At 39.4% G+C, this 24,892-nt stretch overlaps 1 protein-coding gene across 1 annotated transcript in view; it reads left to right on the top strand.

Annotated features, from left to right (window-relative positions):
* Positions 1–3,020: 3,020 nt before the first annotated feature.
* The window catches only part of LOC109037716 (putative aminopeptidase-2), a 72,093-nt gene continuing 50,221 nt past the window's right edge, over positions 3,021–24,892 (top strand). Inside the window, exons 1-13 of the mRNA XM_072304467.1 lie at positions 3,021–3,901; positions 5,767–5,977; positions 6,987–7,282; positions 7,423–7,578; positions 8,636–8,950; positions 10,714–10,897; positions 11,183–11,339; positions 12,589–12,854; positions 14,187–14,388; positions 15,539–15,819; positions 18,699–18,976; positions 20,168–20,374; positions 21,525–21,762. Coding sequence (XP_072160568.1) covers positions 3,900–3,901; positions 5,767–5,977; positions 6,987–7,282; positions 7,423–7,578; positions 8,636–8,950; positions 10,714–10,897; positions 11,183–11,339; positions 12,589–12,854; positions 14,187–14,388; positions 15,539–15,819; positions 18,699–18,976; positions 20,168–20,374; positions 21,525–21,762 — 2,793 coding nt within the window. The 5' untranslated portion in view covers positions 3,021–3,899. The remainder of the gene's footprint in view (positions 3,902–5,766; positions 5,978–6,986; positions 7,283–7,422; positions 7,579–8,635; positions 8,951–10,713; positions 10,898–11,182; positions 11,340–12,588; positions 12,855–14,186; positions 14,389–15,538; positions 15,820–18,698; positions 18,977–20,167; positions 20,375–21,524; positions 21,763–24,892) is intronic.

Raw genomic sequence — 24,892 nt, forward strand, 5'->3', positions numbered from 1 at the left:
TGGGAAAACATAATATAAAACTACCTCCTACTTTTTATACCCTTGTTAATTAATTTCAAACAACATGAGGACCTCGCATCAGTAATAATTGATTTCCATGCATTGAAGTTATATCTTGAATGCACAAATAAGAGGTAAACATAAATTTATTGTTCGATTAAAGTCTATTTGCGTGATTGAGTGATTAACTAAGGTCAGTTAAATCAGAGAGTGTGAGTCCGTCAATTTGTTGTATTTTTAAAACATTATACGATTTATTTAGTAGTTTAAAAACACAATCCGGATCGACGGTCAAGGAAAAGCCTATGAAGGCCCGTAGTTTGGCGCCATTCATCCTACTTTTACACAGATAATTGTGTGAATGGTAAAATTAGAAATACTCGTATCTCACTTTGCGACGTTGCAAAGCCCTTGTCACATTTTATTTTAGAGTAGAAAAATCAACAATCTCCATTTTATGAAACGGGACATATTTTTTACGTTCAAAAATTATCATTTGGGGGTGCTGCATTCTGGCGATATGTCGCTCCGATTTGGGAGAAAATTTAAAAAACAAAGTTGAGTTACGTCTCTCCTATCCTCGACTGTGTTGCTTAAGAAGTTTTTGAAGTTTCACTAAGAATGAGACAAATAGAAACAGAGCAAGGGAAAAGATACGCGTTGCGACGGCGCAGAGATACAACTATTCGTGCTTGATGGATGTCCGTGTTGCGTCTACACAATTGAAGGCGTGATGGCGCTCGGCGTGAACCGGCAATGCTCCGATCTACGACGCTAGCAAGGTGTTCCTCAAATTCAGAAGAAAAAAACTTTAAAAACGTTTAAAACAAACGTTTAAAAACAAACGTTTAAAAAAGTTTTAACGTTTAAACGTTTAAAAAAGTTGTATTAGGTCTCTCATATCCTTGGCTGTGTTGGTTAAATAGTTTTTGAAGCTTCACTGTGAATGAAAGAAATGGTAACAGAGCAAGCGAAAAGATACGCGTTGCGACGGCGCAGAGATACAACTATTCGTGCTTGATGAATGTCCGTATTGCGTCCACACAATTGAAGGCGCGATGGCTCGAGGTGTGAACCCGAAATGCTCCGCTCTACGACGCTAGCGAGGTGCCTCTCCAATTCAGAAGAAAAAAACTATAAAAAAAAGTCGGATTACGTCTCCTCTATATTTGGCTTTGCTTATTAAGTGACCCTTAAAACACCACTACCAATACTACAAATTGACATAAACACAGTATGGAAATATACACCAAAGAAAAGGACACGCATTGCGACGGCGCAGAGGTACAACTATTCGTGCTTGATGGATGTCCGTGTTAAGTCAACACAATTGAAGGCGCGATGGCGCTCGGCGTGAACCCGCAATGCTCCGCTCTACGACGCTGGCAAGGTGCCTCTCCAATTCAGAAGAAAAGTCAAAAGAAAAAGTCGGATTAAGTCTCCCCTATATTTGGCTGTGCTGGTTAAGAGGCCCTTGAAACACCACTACCAATACAACAAATGGACAAAAACACGAAATGGAAATACACCAAGGGAAAGGAAACGCGTGGCAACGCAACGGCGCAGAGATACAACTATTCGTGCTTGATGGATGTCCGTATTGCGTCTACACAATTGAAGGCTCGATGGCGCTCGGCGTGAACCCGCAATGCTTCGCTCTGCGACGCTAGCAAGGTGCCGCTCAAATTCAGATGAAAAAAACTTATTTTTTAAAAAAAAAAGTCTTTAGTAAAAAAAAAGTCGTTCTTTTACGTCTCCCCTATATTGGGCTGTGCTGTTTAAATGACACCACTACAAATACAACAAATTGACATAAACACGGTATGGAAATACACTAAGGGAAAGGACACGCTCGGCAACGGCGCAGAAATACAACTATTCGTGCTTGATGGATGTTTGTGTTGCGTCTGCAATCTTGAAGGCGCGATGGCGAGAAGCGTGAACTCGCAATGCTCCGCTCTATGCTGCACTGCGTGGTTGCGAAAACATTCTCTGGGATTTATTCTAGAAAGAGGCAAGAGCAAAAATATGACAGACCGCGAAACCGAGAAACTTGTATTTCCTAGTCTCAAAATGTATTTGATAAATTTAATTTTTCTGTCAAAATAATAATGTACTACTATATTAAAGGTAAAACTAGGAAAGCGTTTGCTCAAATAGTGAAATCAAACTTTTGCATGTGCTAAAATTTTCAAAAGAATTTTGCACGATCATTATCCTTATCCCATCAGCGAGCATTTTTCAAAAGACTCAAAAAAGTAAGCACAAAATTGTCTAATATCTATTACTGGTTGATCTTTAAAATATGAATACATAATAGAAAATTTAAGAGCAACCTAAAACGAAATAGGTCTATTAAGTTCCACCATCATCAATGATTTGAAATACTTAGTCATGGAGAGATTTCCTCATCGAGTATTTTATTTTTGAAACAGGTATCCAGCCAAGAGTGTCCCAATACACTCTCTGTGGAATTTTTGCATTTATGTGGAGGACATTCTCTCAAAATTTAATTAAACAATGCTAAGCTTTTCCCTCATGAAATGTCTATATCAAAAAAATCTTAAAAAATTATAAAGTTCTTCGACTAAAACTTGCTCTTTCCTCTTTTGATATGTCTTTAGTATGGATTCATAGTATGTATCATAAATTGTCAGAAAATAGAATCATCCACTCAATAAACTTCCAAAGAGTATCGAACCAACAGTCGATTTCGGTCATAATTGATCAGAAATAAAGGTAAAAGGGGAAATAATTTTGAACCTCAACCTCTTACTTTGCCAATCAAGACTCACGCCATTTCATTCTATTCCAAGCTGGCAGCTGTGTCAACATTAACCTATCGTCGCACATTGCCAAGCTGCAAAAAAATAGTAAAATCGTCGATTGGTTCCCTTCCCTCTACGAAACCTGTTTAACCCGCAAAATCTGGCAATTTCAATCAAAGTGCCACCTAATTCTCGCTGGACACATAAAAGATATTGGGAATCAAGTTCAGTATGTGCTCAATCTTCACTTCGGTCAGTTCTGTCGTCTCTTGTTACGTCATGTTTGCCATGAGGTGTGCTTCGTAATTCTCTGAAGCGAGCATTGTCTCAGTCTTCGATTAAAAAACGATTAAAACTCAACTGTGCGGGTGTTTAAGATCTCATCAAAAATGGCGAAATTAAAAGCATGAGTTGAGATTTTTTTAAATTTTTGCTAAAAACGACTGCATCCAGTTTCCAGTTTTCCTCTTCCAGTTTTTAGATTGACTGTGCTCGTGCGTAATTTGTTGCAGATGTGCTGTTTCTTCACTAAACGTTGCATTTGAAAACGCCTCCAGGAAAAATTAAAAGAAGTGCGTGGCATAAAACGTAGAAAAGGAAAAACCGGTCCCATGAAAAGCGCATCGATCTTTGACCTTCAATTTTCTTTAAGTTCAATTGCAACTTTCTCGTGAACACGGGCACCAAGTGATACTACTCTGGACGAACTCGAATTTATGTATATAAAATAATCTATCCATTCCTTTCAGAATAGTCGTTCTTTAAAATGTTCAACAGTCGTTAATGCTAAGAAAACAAATTAACTCTATTTATTACAAATTAATCAGATTTGTTGTTTTCTTCTGGAGAGAGAAACAAGTCTAGGTACCTAGAAAACGGCGAAGTCATTCACCGTTCAGAGATTTTTATAGTCATTTTTGTGCCTTTATCATGCCGCCTTTAGGGCATTGCGACTGAACCGAAACAAGTAGATCGAAATGATCGAGAGGAACATTTTATACAGTTGTCCATAGAATTTACAAATTGTTTTCATAGTTTTTGGTGGGATCTATAGTTTAAACCCTGCGAACAACTTAAATTAGTCAAATGCGTACAGTGATTTAGCTACGTTATCCTTATTTAAAACAAAAAATGTAAGTACCTCTTTAGAATTTTTTTGAACTCTAGAAAAATATTCAAGAAAATTTATTTTTATATTTTTATCAAATTCTACTCTCACGAACGAAAAAATAAACTGGCATCTTTGAGTTATTTTGTTTGTTTGTTTGTTCGTTTGTTTGTGAAGGAAGAATTTGATAAAAGAACAATAAATAAAATTAAATATGATACAGACCTTCCAGATCTACAAGAGGACTGAAGAAGAGAATAAAAACGAACGAACATGAAATTTCCAACCGTCTCGTGCCCTGAAAATGTTGATAGCAACTCATCGAGAATAATTTTGGATCCCCCCTCCCCCCCTCCAAGACGATTAATCCATTTGATAATAAAGACCGAAGGAAAGAGAAGGAGATATACGCACTAAGTCTTCTGAGTGCAAGAAAGCTGCAATGCTTCAGGTATAGACAGCGAAATTCAGTAGACATTATACGAAAATGAATCAAATCCATGGACTCTGCTCGGTAAGAATGTTTACAAGGTGGAGAAGTGGTGCTGAGTCCACATCAATTCGCGGGAAAAACAAAGCCAAGAAATTCCAAGAATTAAAATCAGAGTCAAAATTAAATTTTTTGAACTCTAATGCGTACCAGTACGAAACTGAGGGGGGAGAGTGTTCAGCTCAGGCAGTTTGCATAGGAATGCATAAGTATATTTACCTCTCCAGCTCCCCCAAAAATGGTCGTTGAAAGCCAGACGCTCAGAGTTACGGCAAAATGACCGAAATTTTAGTCCATCAGGGCGTAATTCGTGGATTTTCAGCTGGAATGTATTATATTCGCACCCCTATGTTAGCAGCATGAGGTTCAAGTTCACAGCAAGGCCAAAAGGGCGCACCGGAGGGTGGTTTCCGAACATCAATTGACCGTTTGCAGCTTTCCGGCTAAAGATACGGCCAAACGGACAACATTATTGTCTAGAGAGCTGTAAACTGGTAAATTTCATTGAAAAACGACTATGCTATTGCCGATTCACCAATTTATAGACCTGCGACCTTCTTAGCGCTTCAAAGACTTCTAAAAAATATAAATATATTTTTTCAAATGATTCTTGATTTTGACCTATCATAGAATATTGTGAGCGAACTGCAACGAAACTTTTCTTAAGTTAGAAAATATGAGACGCCCATGGGCGGAACTAAGAGTTTTCTGTGGGGGGGGGGGGGGGGAGCACAGAAGGATGTAGAACTTGGGCTAAGGAGAGTCTGAGGGGACTCACCCAGCTGCAGAAGGGGTCCGGGGGGCCTCTCCCTGAAACTTTTTGAAAACTGGAACGTCTTGAGAGCAGTTTCAAGCCATTCTCAATGACAAATTAAATAGAATTAAATATTAAATTTTGCTGACTTGTTTTTAAAAATATCATATCTTACTGTGGGTTTTAATTGATTTTATCTTAATTTAACTCTCACAAAAACAAGTATTGCGCTAAAATGCGCAAAAAACCACAACCGGATACAGTCAAACTACATTCCACGTTCCCAACTCGGAGGAAGCCTCTTTGCGAGTAATTTTTATTTTTCTGACATCATTGATCGATTATATTAGGATTAAGCTCATAATTATTACATTTCATATGCCTTTTACCACAAAGTTAGTAGTAGCTTGGGGTCCTTGACATTTTTTGGAAGGGACCAAGCAGCATTGTGGGGTGGGGGGCCGCCCCCCGGCCCCCCTATTTACGCCCATGGAGACACCCTATGACCGTCTTGCTCTGGAACACTGATACACACTTATCTGTAACCTAGATTTTAGTCGATTATTTTTCAACATGAAAAAAGAGCAGGTCTTAGTGAATCTCTCATGTGCTTAGTCGTCGATTCAACTTGTTTGTTTCACTCTAGGATCCTCCGCTCCAACACAGCTCCTCTGTGCATGATAAACCTTTGTTTACTATGGATCTCACATTTCCTGTTGGTTGGGAGCAGGTCGGCCAGAGCCATGACGCCTCGATATCGGCTCCCTGGTGACATCATCCCTGAGCATTATAACATCAGTATCTTAACGAATTTAGACGACAACGATTTTACCTACCACGGAAGAGTCACCATCAAGGTAAACGATGGGCCATAGCCTTCAACATGTTCTTATCGAAATAAAATAGAATGAAGATGTTGCATGTGTGAGGGATTTGCGATTTGACCATAGATTCTTATGTAAAAGTTCGCGAGAAATATGATGGTGCCACTGGTTTTCACTGAAATCATCTCCCAAGCTCAAAAAAAGCTCTCAAGTTGAGGTCAATATGGAGGGGAATGTCCCACCCTACCCTGAGAGTCCACCTCTACATCAAGACAAACTCTCCATGCAAAGATAGGGCTCAAATACATTAGCAAGGCTGCTGTGTTTTCAGTTGTGGAGTCCCCAGATAAATTGGCAGCCCTGTCAATGTATTTGCTCCCTATCTTCGCATGGAGAGTTTGTTTTGATGTAGAGGTGGACTCTCAGGGTAGGGTGGGATATCCCCTCCATTTTGGCCTCACTTTGAGAGCTTTTTTGAGCTTGGGAGTTGATTTTAGAGAAAACCAGTGGCACCATCGTGCTTCTCGCGAACTTTTACATAAGAATCAATGGTCAAATCGCAAATCCCTCACACATGCAACATCTCCATTGGTGAAATCACTTATTCACATACAACTGCTACTTTGGCACACTCACACGCAAAAAAACGACGGCTTAGTTTAGGAAAAATATCTAATAAATTCCAACTAATTACGGTTTCAATATCCGGGATTTTTTCTGCCAATGGGTTTTCTGGAGAAAATTCAATATTTCTTATAATTGGGGGGTGAAGGGATCAAAGTCATGTTTAGTAGCCAAAAAAAACAGTGTATTGCTTCTACGAAAAAACCTTAGAATGTAACTACATTTTGCTATCAGAAACGCTTTCACAGGAATCTGCACAAACGTTCTATATTGTTAAATATTAAATTTCCCAGTTAAATTTGGCAATAGCTGATGTGGCTTGGTTCCTCCTTGCCAGACGCGGTCCAAATGAACTCAGATTTTATGATTTTATGCCCTATGCAGCAAACTAACAATTCCTGTTATGCCTTAATTTCAGTTAAAATGCATCCGAGCCACAAACAAAATTGTCCTGCACGCATACACACTGACAATAGGAACCGACGTATTGCGGGTGTCGGAGGCGCGATCTGAAGGGGCTCCCAAACCGCAGCACATCAAAATCACAAACTCTAGCTACGACACGGTGAATGAGTTTTTCATCGCCGAAACGAACAAGCCTCTGCAGCCAAACCGCACTTACATATACGATATCCCTTACAAAGGCACTCTGAACACCAACCTGTGGGGATTTTACCGATCGAGTTATCTGGATCAGAAATCTAATGAAACAAGGTAAAGATTCAAAGTTAATAATGCATGTAAAATATATCACTTGAAGATAAATTTACTGTTTTTGAGCATTACCATTCATTACGCTTATGATTTATAATATATTATAGATTATGGTTTGAATGTGAACTTCTTTTTTGCAGATGGCTGGCTGTAACCCAATTTTCTCCGATTCACGCCCGGAAAGCTTTCCCATGTTTTGACGAGCCTGCAATGAAAGCGACGTTCTCAATAAGTTTAATACACGACAAAAAGTACACAGCTTTAAGCAACATGCCGGTCAAACACACGTCTATACTGTAAGTCTAATCGATAATCGATCATAAAATCAATGTTTCAATTCCTGCGCCATTTTTGTCAAAATTTTGTCTGATTTTTGCATGGGATCAGGTGAAAGTCGGTTAAATTGCCAGTTACAAATTCCCAAGATTTCCCTGGCACAAAGCAACTTGCAAGGGGAACAGATAAATTATTTATTCATCAAAAGTAGGTACATAAAGCACAAACATTACAGTGTATATATGTAGACTTAAAGTTAATACAAGTTGCTTGCCGTGGAGTCACAGCAATAAAAATACTAGGACAGATTTTCGATTTTAGATCAGATTCAGAGAACAGGAGTTGGAGACAAAATTTGTTCCAAGTCAGAATTATTAATATGGAAAAAGACATAACATAGAGTTACGCCAAAAAACCTATATTAAGACGATTTCATAAGAAAAAAGACTGAGTTCAACTCTGCTGTCCTAAGTAAGAACGCCGTATGAAAATTCAAGAGTTGCCAGATTTCCTCCGGTAAAATGATCATTCTTGATAAAAATTATGAACGTTTTTCCTTGAAATTTCCAGGAACTTTGGGTAAAATTGCGAAAAATATTCTCTGAAAAATCGAAAAGAAAATAGCCATAAATTCACTCGGAAATTTGAGTTTTATCAAAGGAAATGTGGCAACACCTGAAGGTTCATACGGCGTTATTCCATAGCAAGGCAGAACTAATCCTAATAACTAGTTATCAAGGTGGGAGGCATTTCACTGGGGGAAAAAACACATTGGACCTTGAGTCCAGACTCTTGAAAACATCGACAAGAAAAAGGACTCTTGATTCAGTGAGATTGAAGCTTAAATCAAAAGGAAATCCGCTCAAATTAAGAGGATTGGTTCTTGATTTAAGCTGAAATCTGATTGAATCAAAGAGTCCTTTTTCTTGTCGATGTTTTTAAGAGTCTGGATTCTAGATCCAATGTGTTTTTTTTTTCCAGTGTTGGCAACTTTAAAATACAGTTACGTTCTTTCGTGAGGAAAACTACGAATTTAAATATCAATTTATACGATTTATTGCACTGCTACTTTTCCAGAGAAGATCGGGATCACTGGGTCAAAACCGAGTTCGAGACGACGGTCAAGATGTCAACGTACGTGGTCGGTTTCATGATCTCGGATTTCGAGCACCTCCCGCCGACGGAGACGGCCACGAGGCAGATCCCTTTCAAAGTTTGGGTTCGGAGGGACGCCCTCGAGCAGACGCGCTTCTCGCTCTTCGTCGGCCCGCAACTTTTGGACTTTTTGGAGGGATACTTCGGGATTAACTACCCCCTCCCGAAGCAGGATCTGGCCGCCATCCCCGACTTCAACTTCAACGCCATGGAGAATTGGGGACTCATCACTTTCCGGTGAGGATAATCGGCCCACTCAGCATAGAACCTTAATACAATCTTAGTATAATATTGCACATCTTACACATCAACATTGCAGCCATATCATATCCATCTTAGTAAGAATGAGGTAAGATTGCATCAATGTTGATGTGCTACTGCCAGGGACTTGCCTGAACATTGCAACAGCATTGATAGTAAGGTTGAAGTAACATTACAATAATCTTACATAATATTGATATGCCCCATTGCCCCCGTCAACATTGTTATCAGGTTGACACTTTTTGACATCTCCTTGATTGCCGGTCTATCAAGCTTACATCAATTTTGATATTTTCAGTCTTATCCTGACGATACTGATTTAACATTCTATCTATATTAGTAACATTACATCAACATATGTCTGCAAATAAAAACATTGCTTTAAGATATCGTGCTGAGTGGGGGGACGCATGGACTGCCCTGACAATGAATTGGATGTATTTCTGTCAAACGGATATATGTGCATATCTTGAAATACTGCTTGAAATGTCTCAAAGTTCTGAGAAATATGAGACATATTTTCGGAGGTTGACAGGGCCGGGTTGAGGGGGTGGCCATATGAGCCGCGGCCCACGGCGGTAAGTTTGGGGGCGGCAAATTTTACAATTTTTTTAAATGTAGGTATAAAAAAACTCGGATTCAGAAAAAAAAATATCAATGAGAAAAGGGGACAAAATCTTTCACTCCTGAGAGTATAGTAATTTCTAATTTTATCGTTTTTATTGTGATAAAAGAGACAGCGTCTTTAATTAGTCGAGTTAAGAGAGGAACTAAACACGCAATTTGGCCTGGAGCTCAGCGCAGAGAGGAATGATGACGAGGACTTGAGATGAAAAGGACAAGCCCTCGGCACGGCGCGGTGGTCGACATGAAACACATATTAGCGCCTACAAGACTGCATGAATACCTCACCCATTGCGTCAAACACAGTGCGGTCAGGAGCGGTTGGCGTGAAACGCGTAGCGCCTACAAGACTACAGGAATACTTCACGCATTACGCCAAACACAGTGCGATCAGCCCAGCGCGGCGCGGCGCAGAGGCGGACGTTAAAAGTATTATGTTTGTTCTTTCAATTTGTTGGTTCAATTCTTATAAATAGAGGACCTTGTCTACACAGTGATATGTTTACGGAACTTAACTTTCGCGCAAAGTTCCGTGAAATTTTGCTAGTAGTGTTGACAGGGCTTTCGCAAAAAATGCATCCAACCCGAGTAGGTAAATGCGTCTTATGCACTTCTCCCCCTCCGGCACGTTCACTTGATGGTTTTTATTGATATTCCAAAACGAATGAGAAGGGGATGGCAAAATACAGGCGGCCCATGGGCGGCAAGTAGGTAAAGCCGGCCCTGGAGGTTGGGTATCTAACGCGCACTAAAAAAACACTATAAACCAAAAACCAGTCGCCTCTCATCTTCGCAAAATATTTTTCAATATATTTTTCATATTTTTCTGAAACTTTATGAAATATTCCACATGAAATTTCAAGATTTTTCTTCATGAAAAATTTCAACCCTGTCCCGAGGAGTTACGCGTTCTAACTCATGAGCTCTGTCCACAACGCTCTTGTCACAATGTCACATGCCCACGGCTCATGAGTTCGGCCGGTTCTTATGACAAAAAGTTTGGACCATCCAGAATTCATCAAAAGCTCATTTTGGCACTAGTATTCGTAAAACGCAATGGAATAATTGCGAAATAATACTGTGGAAACATGTAACTCATTTACATACCATTTCAGGGAAAAGGCCATTCTGTATGATCCAAAATCAACATCCGTGAACCTGCAGCAATCTTTGACGTTTACGACTGCCCACGAAATAGCACACATGTGGTTTGGCAACTTGGTCACTATGCAATGGTGGACTGATCTCTGGCTGAAAGAAGGCTTCGCATCTTACCTTGGGGCAATAGCCATGGAAAATGTAAGCCTCATCTCATCTAGTGACCACTCTTTATTATTCCGTAGACATTTTCAGCGATACATTTGACTAGTTTCTCTCCGAAAAAAATAAAATAGGAGTAGATATTTTGAAACACATAGTTTGTTTTTATTGTAATACTGCGACATTTTTTCTATCTATTATGAGAATATAGTACTCGAGAGCAACAGAAATCGCATGCCATGAAAATACGTTATGATACATTTTGGTGATAATGCAAGACAAATAACCACAAAAAATGTTAATATATACCTTTTTTATGCGCAGGTTATTACCCACTGGCAAACAATGAGCCACCAAGTGGCTACAGACCTAGGTTATACATTTGCTCTCGATAGCCTGAACTCATCACACCCAGTATCCGTTCCCATTGGTAACCCGGCGGAGATAGCACAACTTTTCGACAAAATACCGTACGCCAAAGGTAAGGTGAAATGGTCGTAGATTTACCCAGAATGGATGGAGGAGATACTCGGGTCATTGACGGAAAATTTAAACAGAATTTAAGCGATGCAAAGTGACCATACTCACCCAGTAACTCAAATTCTCAATGTTAGGTACGTTACAGCCGGACCAACTTGGATATGCAATTAGACGCACAAGGTGTGAGCTGGATGCGTATTGTGTAAGGCGTAAGGAGTATATTGCCTATGTAAGCTGGTCAGCGGGTCGATTGTTGAATCGTTATCGAATGATCTCGATCGATAAATCCCTATCTTCACAATGCTATATATCGATCAAGGTCATTCGATAACGATTCAACAATCGACCCGCTGGCTGCAATTTCGCTCGGAAATGGGTAATTCTGCTACCACGATCATTCCAACCACTTCTGTTACATTTTTTCCTAAACCATGGAACCTTTCTTCACTGTGTGAGATTACTTTTTATTATAAAATATGAGCTAGGTTGGAAGTGTGGAAGAGAGGAGACCCGGGTTCTTGGTCAAAATCAAAGCTATTGATAAAAGACACACATAGTAGGATTCTACAAACATTTTCCTTTTTTAAGTGAAGCAAATGGACGTATTTATGCTAAAAGAAACCATGTGGAAGTGGAAAAATGGGGTGTGCTTGTGGAAGCTGCATAAGAAACAATGTGGTCAGTGGATATAGATCCTTTTGAGAAAATGGAAAAGCGGGATTTGACATTAAATCAAAAGAAACTGAGCGGTTACTCGTGAGCCGTGGGCATGTGAGGGAAGCGTTGTGGACAGGGCTCATGAGTTAAAGACTGATGACCTAGTTGTCGTCGCTCGTGTCGCGCCTTGTCGCGCCCCGTCCTCACCGCTGACGTCACTGGCGCTTTTAAAGTCTCATTCATTATTATGGACCGAGCACTGACGAGCACACCCCATCTTTCCGCTCGCACATTTCAGTTCCATTTCGCATAAATACGTCCAAATGAACATCAAGTTGGAAACAAATGAGAAGGAGTAGTTTAGAATTTAAGCAGTCGTACATTTTCTTCTATCAAAAATTCAAAGTTGAAAAAAAAAATATTTTAAACATGAGAACGGTTTACAAACTTGGTCCTTCTCATTAAGTCCTTTGTGATGGATTACATTTTAAACCTCTTTTTATTGGAGTGATCGTTATCTCCAAATTAAAGTTGATTAATTCAATGATCGTGTGACGAAAACCTAATCTTGTCCTTTCTGTATTATATTTCAGGTCCTTTAATCATCCGTATGATGAACCACTTTCTGGGGGATGAAACGTTCCAAGCCGGATTGCAACAATACTTAAACAAGTTTGCGTATGGAAACGCGGAGAAAGACGATCTTTGGAACGAACTAACGTCGGTGGCTCACGTTAGAGGGGCTCTCCCGGCTGAAACCAGCGTCAAAATAATTATGGACTCCTGGACAGTCCAGACTGGCTACCCTCTTGTTAATGTTCAAAGAGACTACGAACAAGGCACAGCGAAGGTGTCACAGGTAAATTTTCTACATGAGAATTCTCCAGGAGGGGAGCAAGTACCTGTGATAAATAGCAACATATGGATTGCATTTTGCAAAAAGGAACCACTAGCATTGCAATGATGCTAAGATTGTGTAACTTCATCTTTCGCAATAAAATTGCGGAAATCGTGAAAAACTATGAAATTTAGATTGTAATTTTTGTCTTAAATTTACAGTTTTTAGCGAGTAAAATAGAAACTATTAATGGATAATCGGGTTTTTCCTCCAAGACATAAGAAGTTGCACAATGTTAGCAACATTGCAATGCTAGTGGTTCCTTTTTGCAAAATGCAATCCATATGTACACACAAAAATTCCTAGGTTTTTAATTGGATTCTTAATGTTTCTGCTTTATTTTTGGGTGAAAATTAGTCATAATTGGACCGCGTTATGCAAAAAGGAGCAGAGCCACATCAGCTACTGCCAAATTTCACTAAGCGATTTTGTTTTTTACATGAGAACGATTGCGCGGATATTTGTGAAAATTTCAGTGAATTTTCTGCATAGTACAAAGAAAATTTCTAAAAATTTTCAAAGAAAATTGATAATTAAATTATTAAATAATAATATATATTAAATTAAATTTGGCAATAGTTGATGCGGATTGGTTTCTTTCTGCTAAACGAGGTCCAAATTGATAGATGAATACTACGAACAATAATAGAAGTATTTAAATTAATACTCAGTGTCAGGCTGACTATTATCGATTTGCTCGTAAATCGACAGTGAAACTCCCAGACCACGTATTTCGTTTGTGTTATTTTCGAATCTCGGCTTCGATTTTATTTTTTTGACGGATACCGAATCATCATCATTCCTTGAAGTTACCTTAGAATATCCTTCGCACTAAGAAGAAAAATCACGGAAGTTTTAAAGTACTAACTTTATGGTTTGTTCTCCACACAGAAAAAAATTAAATTGCTGTTTTAACAATGTTGTGGTTGAAAAAAGTGTCCGACATGTTTCCATGTAGATCTTACAAAAATTTGCTAATTTAACCATTCCCGTGGTTAAATTAGCTTTCCACTATTGTAAAATGTACGATCAGCTATCCGTTTTTTCCGTGCAGTTCAAAATTGAAGTATGACAGGAAGTCCGCGACATCGCTAACTGAGAAACGTAGTTCGGGAGTGTAACCGTCAAAATTCCACATAATGCATTTTAGACTGCTTTCAATTCTGGAATTTGGGAACATTTTACATAAATTTTACTATTTTTCCATCCGAATATCTGTGATCAAACACATTAATATAGATCAGTTCAATATGTCTAATCGTGGAATTTTTCATACAATTTGATTGATTTTAGAGTCGTTACTTCCAAAATGTAGAATTAAAAGAAAAGTTGGGAAACAAACAGTGCTGGTGGATTCCTCTAAGTTACACGACCGGGCACGACTCCGATTTCAACTCAACGAAACCGAAAGCGTGGCTCAACTGTAGCGGGCCCATTGTGATCACGGATTTGCCAAATGAAGATTCGTGGGTTCTATTCAACCTAAAAGCTACTGGTGGGTAAACTCCGTACATAACTTGAGTAAACGGCCAATCCAATTTGAAAGATTTTATTTCAGAATCAACTTTCATTCCACTCTCGGAAAACAAGTGCGATTCATATTGACCCAACCGAACGCTTTGAACGTCTTCAAATCTGGCGATACCTCCCGCTTTGCCGGGAGGTTAGTTTAGTTGCGTGACCCAACCGAACGCTTGGAACGCCTTCAAATCTGGCGATATCTTCCGCTTTGCCGGGAGGTTAGTTTAGTTGCGTGACCCAACCGAACGCTTAAAACGCCTTCAAATCTGGCGATACTTCCCGCTTTGCCGGGAGGTTAGTTTAGTTGCGTGACCCAACCGAACGCTTAGAACGCCTTCAAATCTGGCGATACCTCCTGCTTTGCCGAGAGGTTAGTTTAGTTGCGTGACCCAACCAAACGCTTTGAACGCCTTCAAATCTGGCTATACTTCTCGTTTCTTCGGGAGGTTAGTTTAGTTGCGTGACCTAACTGAACGCAACACATTGTTAGTTTACTCATTTTACTGCACGAAGCAAGCTGATACCAACAAAAGAAGCATTACAAACAGTGTTTTTTTTCTTCTTTACCTTTCAATGTTAGCATTTTTCATGCGTCACAAATAGAAAGTAAATATTTCGGCAATTAGTAAACATGTAGTATGTTAGTATGTATTCAGTATGTTAGTCAACCATGCCTAACATATGCCTATACATAGTATAACGTGTTGAAGATGCCTCTTTTTATTCCTTGTGGATTTTTTTTTTAATGAAAACTATGAAAAACAAACCGATATTTTTAAGAATTTTAATATATTTTACAGTTTTATATAGCTTAATATTGCTGACATGTATATCTGGAATAAATGAAACACGAAGACAAAATTAGGAAACGTAAATTGCTGTAGATATTACTTCAGTTAAAGCCATCGAATTAGTTAATGTTTTATATGCTCATATTAGTAAGCGCTTCCAAATGGGATGTTTTAGTAACATTTTTGTCAACGTATTGAAAGAATATTTTGAGAAGTTAAGAACTAAGTTTAGATCAATTTTTAGGTCTCTGTGTTGAAATTTGTGTAAGTTATCCTGTTTATTTTGAAATATTTATTTGCTGCCGCTATTAATTACAACTGTGTATTTTCCAGGTACTTACAGAATTAACTACGATCTAAAAAATTGGGAAATGCTGTCGGAAGTATTGAACGATGAAAGTGAGTTTCGGAAGATTGACCCATTGAACCGAATGCTTCTCGTGGTTGACTCCTTCAGCCTGGCCTGGACTCGTGACTTAAATTATGACCTCGCTTTTAAACTAGCATCTTATCTGAAGTACGAACCGGAATTCATAGTATGGGACGCAGCTGATGCTCATCTTTCTGAAATTGCAGCTATGCTACGATATACTCCGGATTATGATATTTATAAGGTAACAATAATTACGGTAGGTAAAATTTCTGTAAGATTCAAAAGAGGAATCATCCGATTTAAGACCAGATTTCGGAGCAAGTGTATCCTGACGCCAAGATTGTACAACTTTGAAGCGCTCAGCCGATAGGCAGTGCTTTTTGATTTCTACTTGCCTCTGAGTACTAGTATACTAGTGCTAATGCGTTTAAATGGCGCACCAGCTCATCTATGTGTAGGCTTTTTGGGGGGGTCCAGTTGTAAAATAAATAAAGCTGTGAAAACTGTATTTTATGCTTTCAACGTAATGTGCAGGTAGTTTTGATCGTTTGTCTATAAGAAAATTTCTTAGCGGTAGAGTAATTCTTATCGAAATTGATCGTTGAACTTAAATGAAGCCTAAAAAAAACGCGCCTGATGAGCTCAACGATGACTATCATTTTCGGGAAACGAAAAAGCGCGTTTACGGTTTCCTTGGTTACCTTTGTTTGCTATCAGCTGATGTTTTATTTCCATTTCCCAGCCAAGTCGACGGAGTTTATACTTCCTTTCTTCACTAAATACATTGACTAACACCTGAGCGCTTTTCTAATACGACAGTATTAGAACTTTCCCGCTTGTTTTAAATCGAGCATCGCAACAAGTTTCATCTTTACTTCCAATTACGTATGACTTCAAGATTAAAATTACTAGAAAAAATGACGTGTCATCAGGAAGCCTAAAAAAAACATAAAACCCCCCAAAAAAATCCAAAATTCAAAGTTGGCGCAAGAAAAGGTTACATGACATGGGCCGCGTTAAGTAGAAAAGAACGAAGCCACATCAGCTATTCCTAAAAACCAGGCAATTTAAATTTTACATGAAAATGGTTGTGCGGACTTTTGTGCAAATTTCAGTGAAATTTCTTCACAGTTTAAAAGAGATTCCTTAAAGTTTTCAAAGTAATCCGCAAAAACGTTCAATTGTTAAAAATTAAATTGCCCCGTTAAGTTCGGCAATAGTTGACGTGGCTTGGTTCCTTCCGGCTACACGTGGTCCACTTGTGTGATGAGCTTTAAATCATTAAACCGTGTACACAAACATAGAGTACATGTAGTCGTAATGTAAATGGGAGAGCTGGCGCGATACATTTTCGATCCAAAATGGCGGTGTGGAATACGTGGTAATTCCTATCTCCTTTGTTGTTGTTGTTGTTGTCATCGGATGGCCGGGTACCCGTGTATCGCAAACAATCGATTATGTATCGAAAAAGTGACCCGGCGTCACACAGGAGTCTCGGAATTCGGGACATGGAAAATGCTTGAAAGTGGCGCCAGCTCTCCCACTTACATTACAACTCTACGTACTCTATGGGATTTACCCACTTTGGATTGGACCACTTTGGACCCACTTGGATCTAACACGGATTTACCCACTTGCCTGTATTTTTCCGCCCCCTTCTCATTCGTTAAGTGAACGTGCCGGTGGGGGAGGGGTGTATGAGACGTATTACTCGTGTTGGGCACATTTTTTGTGAAAGCCCTGTCAACACCAACAAAAGTTCACAGAACTTTACGCGAAAGTTAAGTGAACCCGTAAACCCATCTCTGTTTGGACAAGGCCTTCCATTTATAAGAAACGAACTGTATGAACAAACATAAATCGACGGTGAAAGTCGGCAATCACATAACTCGGTTTGCGACGTCGCAGACTTCCTGTCATACTTTATTTTTCAAACGGAAAACTACTCAACGGTAATTCTTTAAAACTGCCGTGATTTTTCTTCTATGTGCGAGGAAAATTCTGCAAAAACTTCAAGGAATCATGTCCATTTGTTCTCCTTTAAAAAAATAACATAGTTGCGGAGATTTTCAGACACCGCAAACGAGTTATGTGATTGCCGACTTGCATCGTCGAAATGTGGTTTAATAATTTTAACTTCCGCCGCTGCGCCGACCGCACTGTGTTTGGCGCAATGCGTGAAGTATTCATGCAGTCTTGTTGGCGCTATGCGTTTCACGTCGACCGCTGGCACCGCTGCGGACCGCACTGTTTGACGCAATGCGTGAAGTATTCATGCAGTCTTGTAGGCGCTATGCGTTTCATACCGACCGCTGCGCCAAGGGCTTCTCCTTTCCATCTCAGTCCTCGTCGTCATTGCTCTCTGCGCCGCTCCGCTCAAGGTCAAATTGCGAGTTTTGATTCTCTCTTAACTAATTAAAGGTTTTGTCTCTTGTATCACCGAAAGACAAAAAAATTAGAAATTACTATACTTTTACTCTCAGAAAATCAGAGATTTTGTCGCCTTTTCTCATTTGTACGTAATTCATTTTCTTCTTTTTTTTGATACCCACATTCAAAAAGATTGCAAAATTTGCCGCCCCCTACATTTTGCCGCCATGGGCCGCGGCCCATTTGGCCACCCCCTTAATCCGGCCTTGAAGAAGTTAGGAATTACTATGTATACCACACCGCAATTTTGGATCGAACATGTATTAAAAGAGTGACCGGAGTTTGGCGCACACCGGGCTCGGAACTCGTCGACCGGAACATGGCACCAGGGTGGCAAAATTTCATGAGAAATAAAATCTTGAAAATTCTCGTGAAATATTTCGTGAAATTTCAGAAATTCATGAAAGATATTGAAAATACAAGTTCCTTTTTATGTTTCGCAAGATGTAAAAATCGTGATTTTTTTCTATTTTTGGGTGTTTGAGTGCGGGTTGCATACTCTGGCCCCTGAAAAATATGAAATAATTCACAGCCTCGTGAAATTCCATGAAATATTTCACTGAAATTTATTTCATTTCTTTCTTACGTTTCATGCCACCCTGCATGGCACCAGCTCTCCCATTAACATTACGACGCTATGTGCTCTATGGACACGAATAATGAAACTATTTCACGTTTATGCCTACACAGGAGTACCTTCAAAGCATCGTGAGGCCGGCTTACGAGAAAATAGGTCCTCTTGCGGAGGAACCCGATGACAGTGAAACTTCGCAGCGAAAATCTGTGATTACCGCGATGGCCAGGCGCTGTGGACTTGATTTATACGAACAGGAGGCGAAGGAGCTCTTCAAGCAGGCCATGACTTCCAGCAGTGACTCGCCCGTCATCCCCAAGGATATCCGGGGATCCGTCTACTGTACAGGGGTCGCGCTCAGCGGAGAGAGAGAATGGAAACTCATGTGGAACAGGTGAAAATTACGATTGTCTCTTGCGCATTTCACGGTTGCGTTCATGACTAAATGTTTGCCACTATTCCAAATAACACACTGAAAAAAAAAGTTACGGGATGTATTGACATGCATGGAAAAACCGAGTTTAGGGCTGGTACCTGCGCGGAAGGTCCCAGCCCTAACCGGGTACACTGGGAAAAAAAACACATTGGATCTAGAGTCCAGACTCTTAAAAACATCGACAAGAAAAAATACTCTTGATTCAATCAGATTTAAGCTTAAATAAGAACCAAGCCTCTTAATTTGAGCATATTTCCTTTTGATTTAAGCTTAAATCTGCTTGAATCAAGAGTCCTTTTTCTTGTCAATTTGTTCAAGAGTCTGGACTCTAGATCCAATGTGTTTTTTTTTTTTTTTTTTCTAGTGAAGGTAAAATTGCTTTAACCCATACCCCACAGGGGCGCGGGTAGAGCCAAAACCTACCTACTTCAGGGTTCAGCTCTATTTGGTAAGGGCTGGACCCTGTCTAGGTAGGGCTGGGCCCTACCCACGTAGGGCCTGCCCCTACCCACGTAGGGCCTGCCCCTGTGGGGTATAAGGTAAAGCAATTCTAGGGCCCAGCCCTAATCTCATTTTTTCCGTGTGCCATCCGTTCCGGGCTCAGAGGCCGAAAGTTCCGGGTGCTCAGCCGTGGCTTCGATTGCTCCGGGTGCTACGCCCGGAACTCGGATGGTATGTCTACATGTACAGCCCGCGAGTAAGGCTTCCACGGCCGGACTTTTTTTATTCAGTGCACTAAAATCAGTGCCGGAAATGAACAATCTAGTGAAATTAAAATTATATTCAAAATCCTACAACATATAGAAAGCTAAGCTCAGGTAGCCCTAACGCCAAAAATTCTAACCCAAAAACCTAACGCTGGTTGTGTCCACCACCCCTTCCAAACCCTTCCTTCCTTTTCCCTTCTATCGCATCGTCCCTACCTACGCATTCTGCGCCCCTTCAATTCGCTATCCCTTTTCTTACTCCATACCCCCAATTTTCCTTCCGGTCTTTTAGCTATCTCCATTCTTTGAAATGAAATGTTTGCACTTGTAAAAATTACAAGTTTTTCACTTTTATACCCGTTATTTTATGAACTGTCCAGGTAGAGTTTTATTAGACATCTAACTTAATTAATTTGCCTAATCTAGCGTATTTTTTCTCCAGATACGTGAAGTCAAACATCCCAGCAGAAAAAGAGAACATCCTGATGGCACTCGGATGCTCGAAAGACGATGCAGTGTTGGGTGCTTATTTGAGCTGGTCCATTGACGAGAACTCATTGATTCGGCGGCAGGATTCCCTCACCGTTTTCCGATCGGTTGCTGCCAATCAGATCGGATATCCCATCGCCAAAACATTTTTTGTCCGCAGGTAAGAGACAATTTGCGGAATGGGTCAGTTGCGCTGATCACAGAATCATGTTTTGATGTTAGATTCTTGTTTATTTGCTAAAAATAATAAGATCCGTCCAAACAGCAACTTTTTACGTTCAATATTAACCGAGATATTGCGCTTTGAAAAATTCGGTTTATGACGTCATCCACCGCAGTAATGACACACTTGGTTTCTTCCACTTTGCTTTCATCCGAGTCCCACGTTGAGTAACCAGTGAAAATGTGTGTCTTTCTGACTGATAAAAAGCAAGGTTGAAGGAACCAAGGGTGTCACTACCGCCGTGGATGACATCATCAAACGAATTCATCAAAGCACGAAATCTCGGTTCAAATTGACATTAGAAAGTTGCTGATTGAACAAATCTTATTCTTTTTAGCTAATCTATAAGAATCAAGCATCAAAACATGATTCTATGACCAGCGCAACTGATCCATTTTGTCCTTTTGTAAAAACCTAATGAAGTGATTCTTTTGAAAGTACTCATATACTACTAGGTTATGTCTGAAATCACAAGGAACGTCAAGAATAATGCCAACAATTTCCCTAAACGTTTCCCCAACCAAATGCGAGATAATATACTTCATGAATGTTCGATAAGTCAAGGATTCTGCACGACAATTGTGATACAATTATTTAAACTCTGGTGTGAGCGGTGAAGTATCACGCGAGACTGAAGGCGTTTTCAAATGGTAGAAGCATTTTGGCGTAGCTCACGACGCTAGCCACGTAAAAGAATCAGATAAACGTGCATCCTTGCCGTCATTTCTTTGAAGACGATTCAGAATCCACCAAGATACAATACATCTAAAAAAAATTTGCAAACAATGCTAAGAGTTTCTATCAAAGTTTTCCCGCCTACATGCGAAATGATTTACTTCATAAATGTTCGAAAAGCAAAGGATTCCACACGACATTTGTAATAAGATTTTTTGAATTCTGGTGTAATAGTGAGGTGGCCTTCACAGAATCAACAGATCGCTAGTGCTTAAGTCAGTCAAAAAAATAAAACAAATTAAAATTGGAAAATAAAAATTTAATAAAATTAAAAAAATAAGGAATCGGCATTTATTAAAATGAAGTTATCAGACGACTTTAATGAATAAAGAAAATTTCCTTTTCTTTCTAGGTTGGATGATATTTATAATTTCTTCGGCGTGAAAACTGCAAAAATGGGCTCGTACCTGACCGTGCTTGCAAATTACATGAATACGCAAAAAGAGTTGGACGAAATAAAGAACGTGATCTCAAGAAACGAGAGTATTTTTGAATATTCTAAACTTGCTCAAGACCAGTTCATTGAAACTGTTCAAAACAACATATTGTGGTTTAAAACCAATCAAAATAACGTCATAAGTGCGCTGAGACCCAAATAATTTATTGTATGAAGATAACTACGAGAACAAAAGAAGAGCTCTTTAATGAATTGCGTACCAAAGCGTTTTATGCTTATTATTTTTTTAATAAATATTTTTTACTGTTACTATTGAACTTTTGTAAATTACTCGGGAAAAATGTCTATTCTGAACTACAAGAAACTCTCACTCGAACGAATTATGAAGAGACTGGCCCGTAAGATTTTTGTAGCAAAACTTTATTTTTAGTAAAAATCGTTTAAGCCGAAGAAAATAACGTGTTGAATAGCCAACCCAATGTCCTAAAAAGATAGAGCTTTTTGCCTGCAGATGGACCTGTTTACCCTGCCCAATGATCTGTTTTGTAAAATTAGACAAGGTTTGTAGACTCTCTCCATCACTGACGTGATAGCGAAGAGAGCAGTAAGTGTCAACTTTTCGAAATCAAGTTTTCCTCAAAATTCGTCGAAACTCTTTTAGATCAAATCACTGAAATTGCTAAAACAGCGAAATTCATCTTATTTGTATCAAAACGAGACATAGGAGAAAACCGTAAGTGCGCACAAAATGACGTAGTTGAGGGCAAGATAGCAGGAAGTGACAATATTCCTCCAAAGAGCCAATGAAAACAGTGCTTTCAAGTAAAGTGCCGACCTCTTCTGCCAATTTCTAACCTGAAAATGCGTTTGTTGTGTGTCCAAAACGCAACTACAGAAAGCATGCAGAAGATGGCGCTTACGGCTGCTTTGCCTAACACTGGCCTAGCATGAAAATGAAAAATACCCTTTTTATGTGATTGAAGTGAAATCAGTGGATTTTTAATCATCCAAACGATTTCTAGGAGTGTTTCGGAAGATTAGTGGCAATTTGACAAAACACGGGGGCTTCTTTCAATAAAATTTTCCGGTCAGACGCATCTAAGCTCGTTTTCAGAAAACTTTATTTTTGCATTTACTGCTCTCTTTGCTATCACGACGGAGTAGATAGAGCTTTTTCCCTCAGCATTTTTGCTGATGGATCCGTTTACCCTGCCCAATGATCTATTTTGTCAAACCAGACAACAAGGTTTGTAGACTCTCTATATCAGCTCATCAAGTGCAGTTTCTTTCGAAGCAATGACATCGACAGTTACACAACAGCGATCATCTCTCACTTCCTCGGTCAGTGAGTCGTCATCAAGGAAAATGTTTGGCCATCGACCCAGCGAGCGCGCGGCAGGTGAGAGTTTGGAAATTCTTCCGCCGATCGTTGCGGCGAGGTACAGTTTTATCGGTTCATTGACCAGGCAAAAAAAAACAAAAGCATTGGTGGCCTTGGATGCGGACTTAGTATAACGCAAATCGACGGTGGAACTACCAAACCACGTATCTCGTTTGCGGTGTTTAAAAATCTACGCTCGCATTTTATTTTTTTGAAGTAGACCAAATCAATATCATTCCTTGAAATTTTCACAGAATTTTCTTCGCACGAAGAGGAAAAATCACAGAAATTTTCAAGACTGGACGTTGAGTAGTTTTTCATTTGAAAAATAAAGTATGACAGGAAGTCTGCGACGTCGCAAACCGAGATACGTGGTTTGGTAGTTTCACCGTCGAAATGCGGATACCGCTGCAAGATTTGGCGTTTCTATTGGTTTAATAGAAAATTTTGCCAAAGATGAAACCAGCGATGTAACAGAGGCATATTTGGATCGCGTTTAGCAAAAAGAAATTAGCGCAATTAAAGTTATGCAAGTACAAAATTGTGCAGCTTCTTATTTTTTTAAAAAAATACATAATAACTGTCCAGAATTAAAATTTACACAATTATTTTTCTTTTAAATTAAGCATTTTTTGGTGGGGAGCAAAAACTATCCGTTTTTCTGGGAGTTTTTTTAGATTATTATGCATAAGAAACATTTTACCAACACTGTAATCGCGCTGGTTCCTTTTGCCTAGATGTGATCCATTTTATGTCTCTCGAGTTCTTTCTAAGTTTTATTATTTCACAAACGAAGTGGTAGACATAGCGCCTTTAAATATTTCGTGGTGCGTTGTGTAAATAAAACGCAAAATTAAGTGACATGAATTGTACGTGAGCTAATTTTAGTTACATCCGTTCAGTTGATCCTCATGTAAAATCGCAATGCTCTAAAATTGCTATTAGGGCCATGACGAATTCTAAGAAGCAGTTTTACCTCACCAGTCCCGCAGAAATTTGCAATTTCCTCTTTTTTTGGCTTTTTACTTCAAAAAGTGTACAAAAGTGGCGTGGTAATTCAACCCGGATGAGTCAATGAGTCACGCGGAAAACGACATCAGTTCAAATCGCATGACAGCCTGCATGCATTGATTCCATCGATGCAATCGTAATGAGATAAGCCGCCGGGCTGGGCCAGTGTTGAGCTTCGAAAGATTCTTCATCATCTAACCGTCATCATTTTGGGACTCATGTAGCGTCAGTACTCATGAAGGTGTAAAAAGCCTAACCACTGGACTACATTTTGCTATTGAGGCACTGGATGCGAAAAGGGCACATCTCGGTTGCAGTGAATCAGAGTCTCATCTTATATTTCATTCGTTGTAAGGAAAGTGAATGCATCCATTTCACTAAAAATTTTACTGAATATTCCTTATGATTCCACAATTTTCTATAGAAAGAATTCTGGAAAAATCACCCATTAAATTCTTCTTCAAAGGATTAATTCGCAATAGAGATTCTGAAACACCGCAAGCGATAAGTGCCCTTTTCGCATCCAGTGCCTCAACTCGGAACCGTAAGTTCCGGCTCATCAGTGAAAACACTTATGTGCAGGGAAAGTAATGTTACATACGTTGTTTCTGAACTGACCCTGGAATTGTAGTTCCTAATTTCAAATATTAGTCCCATAGCTATCTGGCCAAACAAAGTGAACTGAAAGGCTGTATTTCAAAAGACTCAGTAGAAAAATTTGTCAAATATTAGACAGAGATGTAATTATTAATAGTAAATGAATAAACTTACCCGGTGGAATGAGGTTACTTGAGCAAACAGCATTTCCGGAAGATATTTATGGAGGTTTGCCCCTTAGAATTACAATGTTCTTGTGTTGCAATCTTCTCCATTCGTTTTAGAATCAGTATAGCTCCGTTAGCGGGCTCATTGTTGAAATCGCTGGACAAAG

Source organism: Bemisia tabaci, chromosome 9, assembly GCF_918797505.1.
Source record: "Bemisia tabaci chromosome 9, PGI_BMITA_v3".
NCBI classification, from domain to species: domain Eukaryota; kingdom Metazoa; phylum Arthropoda; class Insecta; order Hemiptera; family Aleyrodidae; genus Bemisia; species Bemisia tabaci.